The sequence below is a fragment of the Pan troglodytes genome, chromosome 2 (assembly GCF_028858775.2).
Source record: "Pan troglodytes isolate AG18354 chromosome 2, NHGRI_mPanTro3-v2.0_pri, whole genome shotgun sequence".
NCBI classification, from domain to species: domain Eukaryota; kingdom Metazoa; phylum Chordata; class Mammalia; order Primates; family Hominidae; genus Pan; species Pan troglodytes.
The window spans coordinates 42254925-42265582 of record NC_086015.1 but is presented as its reverse complement, the minus strand read 5'-3'; the positions used below and the strand labels follow the sequence as shown (position 1 = coordinate 42265582).

The following is a 10658-nucleotide window of genomic DNA, read 5'->3' as shown; positions in this document are numbered from 1 at the left end:
TGTGGAGACTTCATTCGATAGGCATGATATGAATAAAAGCATGGACAACCATGTCAAAACGTGATTGTACAAAAAGGGTATGATCTAAACCCAGCAAGGCCTGTCCAGATTCTTTTTGACCATTCTGTGTAGCATTCCTTCTTCCAGTATATAAGGCAGGTCCCCCTCTGGAATGAGGACCTTTTATGACCCACAATCAGATTAGAGTCCTGCCTTGGGCAGAGGAAAGGAGGCTGGAGAAGGTAAGAAAGAGAGATTCTGTTTACTGTAACTAGGGAGTTATGAGCCAGGAACCATGGACAAAACATACACACACACACACACACACACACACACACACATCCCACAGATGCTAAAGGCTCTAATGGAAAGTAGACAGCATACAAGAACAGATGGGCAGTGTAAGCGAGAGATTAACATTCTAAGAACCGAATAGAAATGCTAGGGATCAAAAACACTGCAACAGAAATGAAGAATGCCTTTGATGGGCCTACTGGTAGACTGGACATGCCTGAGGAAAGAATCTCTGAGCTTGAGGATATCACATAAAAACAGCCAAAACTGAAAAGCAAGAAGAAAAAAGACTGAAAGGTGAAAAACAGAGAATAACCAAGAACTACAGAAAAACTACGAAAGGTATAACATGTGCAATGGGAATTCTAGGAGAAGAAAGAAAAAGGAACAAATGAAATATTTGAAATAATAATGATTGAGGATTTCCCCAAATTAATGTTGGTCACCAAACCACAGACCCAGGAAGCTCAGAGAACACCAAGTAGAATAAATGCTAAAAAAACTACACGTAGGCATCTCATTTTCAAACTACAGAAAATAAAAGATAAAGAAAAATCCTGAAAAAGCCAGAAGGAAAAAACACATCTTACTGTAGAGGAGTAAAGATAAGAATTACATCTTTGGGAGGCTGAGGCAGGCAGATCACGAGATCAGGAGATCGAGACCATTCTGACTAACATGGTAAAACCCTGTCTCTACTAAACATACAAAAAATTAGCCGGGCATGGTGGCACGTGCCTGTAGTCCCAGCTACTCGGGAGGCTGAGGCAGAATTGCTTGAACCTGGGAGGCAGAGGTTGCAGTGAGCCGAGATCGTGCCACTGCACTCCAGCCTGGCAACAGAGTGAGACTGCCTCAAAAAAAAAAAAAAAGAATTACATCAGCTTCTCCTCAGAAACCACATAAGCAAGAAGAAAGTGGAGTGAAATATTTAAAGTGCTCAGAGAAAAAAGCCCCACCAACTTAGAATCCTGTATCCTGTGTAATTATCCCCCCAAAGCGGTAGAGAAATAGAGACTTTCTCAGGGAAACAAAAACTGGGGTAATTTGTTACAAGAAGACCTGCTTTGCAAGAAATGTTAAAAGAAGATCTTCAGTAAGTAGGAAAATTACATAGGTCAGAAACTCAGAAGTATATAAAGAAATGAACAGTATATTAGAGAAGAAATAAATGAAGGTAAAAAAAAATGTTTATTTTACTTAAACATAATTGACCTAAAAGATAACATTTTCTTCAAAATAACAGCAGGAAATTAGATTATCTTTGCTTGTGTGTGTGTGTATATATATATATATATATGCTTATGTGTAACTGAAATGAATGACAGCAATAACATAAACGATGAGAGGGAGGAAACAGGATTATTTTGTATTGGTACTACCTGTGAAACAGTATAGTGTTATTTGAAAAGAGACTTAAATTAGTTAGAAATATACATTGCAAACTCTAGTCAACTACTAAACAAAGATAAAAAAGAAGTATAATTAGTATGCTAAGAAAAGGGAGAAAATAAAATCATATAAAATTCTCGATTAAAACTACAAAAGGCAGAAAAAGAGTAGAAGACAAAAATAAGTTTGAGGAACAAGGGCAACAAATAGAAAACTATAGTAAGTGTTAGTCCAACTGTATCAATAGTTGATCACTTTACATGCCATCGGTATTAAAAACATCAACAAAAAGGCAGAGGTAGTCAGTGTGGATCAAAAAACCCAAGACCCAAAACTATATGTTTTCAACAAGAAACATAGACACATATAGATTAAAAGTAAAGAAATGGAGAAAAATATACCATGCAACACTAATCAAAAGATAGTAGGAGTAGCTCAGACCAAGTAAAGTTACCAGGGATAAAGAGGGACATTACTTAATGGAGTCAATTTTCCAAGAAGATGTAACAATCCTTAATGTGTATGTACCTAAAAACAGAGCATCAAAACATGTCAGGCAAAAACTGATAGAAGTAGAAGGAGAAACAGATGAGTCCACTATTACAGTGGACATCCACATGCAAAAAAACTGACTCTACAAACAATCTTACACCCTTCACAAAAATTAACTCAAAATGAATCACAGACCCAAACAGAAAATGCAAAACTATAAAATCCTTAGAAGATAACAGGAGAAAACCTTGATGACCTCGGGCATAGTAATGACTTTTTAGTTACAACACCAAAGATGTGCTCCATGAAAGAAAAATTGGTAAGCTGGACTTTATTACAATTAAATGCATCTGCTCTGTGAAAGACACTGTTAAGAGAACAAGAAGATAAGCCACAGACTGGGAGAAAATATTTGCAAAAGGCATATCTGATAAAAGACTGTTAACAAAACTATACAAAGAACTGTTAAAACTCAATAAGAAAAATAACCTGATTTTAAAATAAGCAAAAGTCCATTAACTATAAATGGCCCTTTAACCTTCCAACCTCACATATAATTAAAGAAACCAACACCAGGATATCATTTCTCCCCAACAGTTCATCAAAAATTAACAAGTATAATATATTCTGTTGGCAAGTCATGCTTACATAAGTAAATAATTGAACTCACACATAGTGAGGGAAAAGGGAAAGCTCCTCCTCACAGTAGAATTCCAATTAATAAATGTAGAAGAAATGATGGAAACAGAAAATCTTCATTTAGTTAGAATCTGGGACAGTTAATTTAAAACAAAAAAGAAAAAAATATTTAGCAAATATCACAGTTATAATTGTGTTAGGTAAGAATCATCAAAGAATGCTAACATTTTTGAGCAAAGTATGATGAGTAACAAGATTTATATAATCTCAAACTACCTCCTCACAAAACATTAATTAATTCTAAGAGGAAAAATGTAACTTTACAGTAGAGAAATCTAGCAGACACACCTTAACCAAGTGATTAGTTAACATAACCACTAATGAGATGTTTACATGGTGTGCTTCCTGATGATGAATTGCAAAGAGCCTGACATCAATTCAGTGGTTTTCTTTCTCTAAATGCATAGCCCGAATTTAATCATGAGACATCAGATAAATCCAAATTGAGTCATTCTGCAAAACAACTACCCGTCATTTTTCAAAAGTGTGAAGGCCATGAGAACAAAGACACAAAAGGAGCTATCCCAGACTGAAAAAGTCTAAGGAATTATAACAATTAAATACAATGTGAGATCCTGAATTGAATCGTCGGACCAGAAAAAGAGTAGTAGTGGGGCAATTGACAACTTTTGCATAACGTCTGTAGACTAGTCAATAATATATCAATGTTAATTTCCTGATTTTGATAATTGTAAGTAGTTATGTAAGATGTTAACATTTGGGGAAGTTGGGAGATGGGTATAGGGGAATTCTTTGTATTGTTTTTGTAATTTTTTTTGTAAGTCTGAGATTATTTCAAAATAAAAAGTTAAAATTAGGGGGGAAGTGGAGAGGGCAAAGGACCTGAGCACACACCTCACCAAAGAAGATATGCAGATAGCAAATAAGGATATGAAAAGATGCAAATGTCATTAGGAAGTTGCAAATTAAAAAGAAGTATCACTACACACCTATTAGAATGGCCAAATCCAAAATACCAGTACCACCACCAAATGCTGTTAAAGATGTGGAGTAACAGGAACTCTCATCCACTGCTGGTGGGAATACAAAATGGTACAGCCACAAGTTTTGGTAGTTTCTTACAAAACATAGCCTTACCCATGATCCAGTAATCATGCTCCTTGGAGTTTATCCAAATAAGCTGTTGCTGTTTTCAACTGTCTACACAAATATCTGCCCTCAGATGTTTACTGCAGCTTTATTCATAATTGCCAAAATTTGGAAACAATCAAGGTGTCCTTCAGTGGGTAAATGAATAAACTGAGGTACAGACAATGGAGTATTATTCTATGTTGAAAAGAAATGTGCTATCAAGCTATGAAAAATCATTGAGGAAACTGAAACGCATATTACTAAGTAAAAGAGGAAAATCTGAAAAGGCTACATACTGTTTGATTCTAACTATATGACACTTTGGAAAAGGCAAAAGACAGTAAAAAGATCAGTGGTTCTCACAGACTAGTGGGGGAGGGAGGAACAGGTAGCACAGAAGTTTAAAGCAGTGAAACTATTCTGTATGATACTGTAATGGTGGATATATGTCACTATATATTTGTCAAAACCCATAGAACATACAACACCAAGAGTGAACCCTAATGTAAACTATGGACTTTGGGTGATAATAGTGTGTCAATGTACACTCAATTGTATCAAATGTACCACTCTAGTGGGGGATGTTGACAGTAGTGGAGGCTGTTTGTGGGTGGAGTTAGGAGGTGTGTGGGAACTCTGTAATTTCTACTCAATTTTATTGTGAAACTAAAACTGCTCTAAAAATTAAAGTCCATTAAAGAAAAAAAAAAAAACCTTGGGGTAGATGACCTGACCCAAAGGAGGAATCCCTGAATGGATGCACTGAGTATTGCTGCCAAACAAATAAAGCTAAGGAACCAAGCCCAGTGATACGACCTGATCTTGTCAGAAAGAATGGGCAAGTGGAAGCTCAATTTGCCCTTGACCCTTTCCCTTCCCTCCAGATATACCATGGTCACTTATGAGTAACAAGCACCTCCTTCCTATCCCCACAATAGTTTGATTCCACTTTTATAACTTGCTTATCTTGAAAGCAAATTCAACTAGCTGTAGGCCAAACAGTATTGTCAACTCCAAGGCTCCACAGCCCTGAGCTCTGAAATACCAGGACCCACAAGCAGTGTTATCATGGATCAAAAGCCACTGCTGTTGGGAAGGGCAGATGATGAGGGAAGATTCCTCCTGCAGTGGGAGGATAACAGGAATACAAAGGAGCCTAGAATCTTACATGTAACTTCACCATTGCAATATCAAAGCCAAGAAGAGATAAGTTCAGCCCTGTTCTGAACTTTCGAAAGAGACTCCCAAGGGCTTGAATCTGGCATCCTTCCTTGCCCAACAGCATAAGCAAAACCAAAGATTTAAAAAAGATCAAAAGATAATAAAAGGAGTTCCATATCCCATCCTATCCAATTCCTTGGGCTGACCTCATCCCTCCCTTTTAGGGTTGCAGTTTCCCCAACTATATAATGGCTTTAATGGTTCTAGATAATTTGTAGATCAACAGACACACTTTACAGTTTATATGTACTTTGGCTTCTATTCGCATGAACAATTAAAGTTGGTGGTGATTCCTTGACCCACAACCCACAGCTCTCCGCCAACGGCCACTAAAATAAAGCGTCCATACACCACTAAGGACAATTTACTCTTTATTGATTAAAAATGAAGAAAACATGCAGTAAAATACAAAGTCCAAAAAAAGGAGGAAAAAGTTGAATATTTTACATCTTCCATAACCTAGCATACATCATAAGGAGGAATCTCCACTTATTGGTACATCATTATTCTCTCCTCCAGATTATTAAATATTATCAGCTGGCTCTAGGATTTGGTTCAAAACTTAAGCAAAAACCCAACAAATCCTTTAGTCATTTAGAAAGACCAAACATTTCACAAATAGCATTGGCACATATTACTTTGTGCTATAGTTAGTCCCTACTCCAGGGACAAGGGGATCCTGGGACCTAGTCAAAGAGGTGCACTCTGAATCAGCATTCCTAGAAAGGAGTACAGTCACTCACTAGGTTACGTGCTGTTCCACCTGGGCAGTTTCTGTTCATGTATTTTCTCAGTATCACTGCACAAGCCAGCAAAGGGAGTCTACCACACATCATGCAGAAGAAGTAACACTGTCCTGGGACATGGTGTCTGTCTTCTAATTCCTAGCAGGGCAAACAATGAACTGAAAAGGAGAAACCCCAGCCCAATTCTATTTGCCATGACTGCCCCACTGCAGTTCACAGGTAATGATGGGCTAGAGAAAGTGAACAGGGGATGGGCTGCTGCTCACTCCCAGCTAGGCACCAGACCATCTCCACAAAGAATGCTAGAACAGAGTGATGCTGCCACCCCTTGGATTCATAAATAAGTAGATTTTGATGGGTTTGAAAAAAAAAAAAAAAAAAAAACTCTAAGGTAAGCCACTAGTCTTGTGCCAAAGAAGATGCTATCTCTTTTCTATACCTCATTCCTACCTCCCCATCCTTGTTCCTCTGCGTCCCCCCTCCACAAAAAAAGAAAAAGAAAAGCTAAGTATTTTTCTAGTAAGCTGGTCAATCTTCTTTTCTCCCTCCTGGCTCAGCAGGCTCCCTCCTTTTACCAAGACTGCTGGGACGTTGAACTCTGGTGTCTGATCATCTCACCTACTCTCCTCCTAACTCCCAACTGAAATCCATCTCCTCTCTTCCTCCCCAACATCCATCTCTTTCCCAACATGCCTTTGCACCTAGAGCAGGTGAAGAAAGCCCATGACTAAAACTAAAGACTCAGAATGAAACAAAAGGTGTGACAAGTTATTTGTGGGGAAGGTTTTCAGATATGTTCCAAGAGAAAATAAGGTAAAACAACCTTGTTCATCAGACCAACAATGCTGGAAAGGGCTCGAGTGATTCTGTAAAGGGCAACTCTCCCCCTTTCCAGGGACCCACAGCCCATCTTTGTGTATCTTTTTAAGGCCAGATTGAGTATCCCACTCATATATAAAACTCGGTAGGGTTACTAGCAGTTAGACAAAGACTATGAAACGGTAGGAAAAAAGAAAAATCAACCTCACTGATTATTCACATATTGCATTATGAGTGCTCTTTTTTAAACCTAAAGAATAATTTATATTATTTCTGTAGAAAATCAAATGAACACTGTCTACTCATAAAACCTAAAGGTCACGGCACATGTGGTTTCACTTTCCATCTTGAGTTAGCTTCAGCACACAGAGACCCCCTCCAAAGGGTCAGTGCAGGAGAGCAGGCAGAAGGCAGGCCTCTCTGGCCCAGTGTGTGTCTCCTTTATTGCTGTAGAAATCTCAGCCTTGCATACCCATTTCCTCATGACTTGGAGGCCAGGCGAACTGATTTTCATGGGAGGATTGAGTTTTTCTTCAATTTAATATTTGAAAATAAATACTTCTCCAATGATATGAATTATGATTTTCCTGTTCAAAAACCACCTCTGGCAAAATTCACATTTACAAGCCATTACTCGATGTTGTCTGTAAAAACAATGCAAAGTTCCACTTTGAAGGATCCGATGGCTGAAGTTCGGCTACAGTCAGATGTTTTGCACCAGCTGAAGTTAAGGCTAGCAACCCTTTCTGGAGAGAGCAATGAAGAAGGGGGTGCCTGAGAGCAGCTTCAGCAAAACGCTTAGAAACACCATGAACAAAACAAGAACACAGTTTAGGCTGCCTCCATCTGAGGCTGTGCTTTTTCCTAACAAAGGTTGCTAGAATTCACATCAGGTACAAAGAAAAAACATTAAATTAAATTCTCTGGGCTCCAGCTGAACAATCAATTCTACTTCAGTGGTAAAGAGATATCCCAAGATGTCCATATCCTGGCAGGTGTGGGGGAACAGGCAGGATGAGGAAGCCCGATACAGCTGCTACTTTTCCACCTGGGCCATCATTGGAGTAAGGCAAGAATGAGCTGACAGATCTCCCTCCTGGGCCTTGAAGCACATGGGCCACTTCTCAGATGGAGGAAGACAGGGGACATATGAAGTAAGTTTACTAACGGAACTCTGGGGATGCTGGCCACTAGTGATCCAACTTTTCTTTCCCTGTGGGAAAAGGAGGAATGATGGCAGGAAGAACATAAAGACTTCTAAAGCTCCTAGCCGGGAGGTTTGTTGCTGGGTTCTTTGGCAGTAGTGGGTTTAGGCCAATAGAAGCAACAGAGATACGCATGTGTGGAATCTCCTTAGGCCGCCTCTTCCAGGGTTGTGGTTTAGCTGATGCTGAGCTGGGCAAATCCTATCAGTTTACCATCATCAGGAATATCTGAGCCTTCGACACCAGATGCCTAAGAACCAAACAAAATGAGAAACTGTGATTATTTATAAACAAACTTGCAGGTAGCAAATAAAACAGACATGGGATAGTGGGAAGGTAGGCAGTGGGCAACAGGTCCCTAGGATACAAATAGGAGACTGACGAAGGTGTTTATTCCAGAAAAGAGGGGGGCTGGGTAAACAGCTAGAGTCAGACTGGCTAATAGTTTCTCTTATGAATAGCCAAGGGTCTCTGGGGTCAGAGGTTTCCTGGCATGGACAGAGGAAGAGTGGCCACTCAAAGGGAAACATCAGCCCAGGGCACTGGGGAGGCTAAATGAACACAATCCACCACATTTTAATATTCTCATCACTCAGGGGATATAGAAGCTGGTCTGGAGAAGCTGCCAGTGTATAAAAGGCAAGATGTTTTCATAAGGAAGAAGGGATGAGTACCAGTTTGAAAGTGACAGATCGATTTGACTGAGGTTCTTCCACAATTTTCTGCAAATTAGCTGCCACTGTAATCATACAAACAGAGAAGGTAATGAATGAGAAGTTACATAAATCCACTTTCAACCATATTTTAAAAGCTTAAATGGTAGTTAAGAATATGCTCCGTACAATCAAAATGGAAGCAGACAGATCAAATAATCACTCCCCTAATGAAAGTGTCTTTTAAACTCATTTCTAAGTAGTACACCTTGAACCACTGTCAAATTAACTTTCTTTAAAATGTTGTATTAACCTAGGAAAAACAGTCAGGTAAAAGAGGTATGATTTCCTGATTTATGGATCAGAAAGCCCAAGGCCAGAAGTCAACAAACCAGCCTGTGGTCTGTTTTTGTTCTCCGGCAAGCTAAGAGTGGTTTAAAAGTGACAGACACTGTACATGGCCCGCAAGGCCTAAACTATTTATTATCTGGTTTTTCACGGAAAACTGTGTCTAAGGACATGGTCTTTTCCTTCAGTAACATGGACCTGTGGCCTCACTGGGCCTTTTCTCTTCCTTCCTGCTTTTCTAGTACTAAATCTCTAATGACTTTTGCTCAACTTGGGCCACAAAAATTAGGTATCCAAAACAGATCAGATATGGCCAAGCTTACTTTAACTTGTGACTTTTGCCATAATTTCTATTAATCTCCTAAAGACCTTGGGTGTGCTTTCACTTACCATCATTGGAGGTCACAAAGCAAACTCAGAGGTGAAATTTTGTGTGTGTGTAAGGAACTGTCCCATTACCTATAATTTCAGCAAAGCCAAGAACCATTTCAAGAACCATCAGACCTACTCAGTGGAATAAAAAACCTGCTTTTCTATGTACTAAGTATACAGACAGAGACACAGGAGCACATGAGCAGAACGCAATGGAGTTACCTATTACTAAATCCCTTCCGTCGACCAGGCCAGCAGAAATGAGTTCCTGAGAGACACCCTCTGCTGTATCTGCAAGGACAAAGAAGACAGTGCTCTGTTTTTTGTGCGTGCTTGCCACTGTTAACTCTCACAGCTTGTGTGGGTGTCAGTGTGCCATGCTAGGCCCAAGCTGGATGCTAAATCCACAGAACCAAGAAGGCAGGCAGGGTCTTCCTTCTATACAAAGACTTTTCCTACCACTGAGATTATCTCAAGTGGAATTCTCACAGATCTAGCTAGAGGGCAGAATCTGTATAAACCAGGTAGCAAATATCTGAGACATGATGTTGAATACTGAACATCTCTAGGGCTAAAAAACCAGAATGATTTATTCTCAAAAACTAAGGCAACAATTTTTGTCTCAAAAAATTTTTGTCTCTTCTCTTTGGGAATCATACTCCAAGTTTTTTGCTAAAATCATTTACTTTTTTATTCTGGTGGGCTTTTCTTCTTATCTAGTTATTCCAGGTGGTACAATCTGAGCAATGGGTATAACCAGAAACTAAAAAGATGAGGACAGAATATCCCCAATTAACCTCATCTTCAACCAACTCAGTGGTATTGGTTGCCAAGGGCTTGAAAATGAGCCCCTCAGAGGGAACAGGAGGACTGCGGCGGAGACAGTGTCCACACATTCACACAGGCAACCAGCAATTTGAATTAATTCCTGAAAATGTGATGTTGCCTGGTGTTTAAAAAGTAAAACAGGTGACACCTCTGTACACCTGCATCTTTTCTCTTTAGTGGTTAGTTGCTCATGATAGTGAGACAGCAAGAAGAATAAGCATGATACACAGAACAGATACTTGCTGGCTACTCCCCAAATTAGAACACTGAGTAATAAAGGCAAGAAACAAAACACACCTTGTTCAAGGTGAAGTTCAACAGCCAGAAACAGTACATGACAGACCTCAGCTTCTGTCTGAGGAGAGAGGAGACTGCAGACCTTGTTTCTTTACCATCATGGAGGACAACCATGTATAAAGAATGAACTTTGGATTCTGACAGATCTGGTTTGTATTCCAGCTATACCTCTTTCCAGCTGTGTGACCTTGAACAAGTTA

General features: G+C 39.3%; 1 protein-coding gene across 5 annotated transcripts in view; it reads right to left on the bottom strand.

Moving 5' to 3' along the window:
* Positions 1–5548: 5548 nt before the first annotated feature.
* OXSR1 (oxidative stress responsive kinase 1) overlaps positions 5549–10658 on the bottom strand; it is an 89944-nt gene continuing 84834 nt past the window's right edge. For 4 of the 5 annotated variants that reach the window (XM_063805584.1, XM_526174.8, XM_054681694.2 and 1 more), the window contains 3 exons: positions 9556–9624; positions 8635–8699; positions 5549–8210 (listed from right to left, as the gene is read on the bottom strand). In XM_063805584.1, the coding sequence (XP_063661654.1) occupies positions 8136–8210; positions 8635–8699; positions 9556–9624 (209 nt within the window). In that variant the 3' untranslated portion in view covers positions 5549–8135. The remainder of the gene's footprint in view (positions 8211–8634; positions 8700–9555; positions 9625–10658) is intronic. The other variant, XM_063805582.1, reaches the window with a different exon arrangement.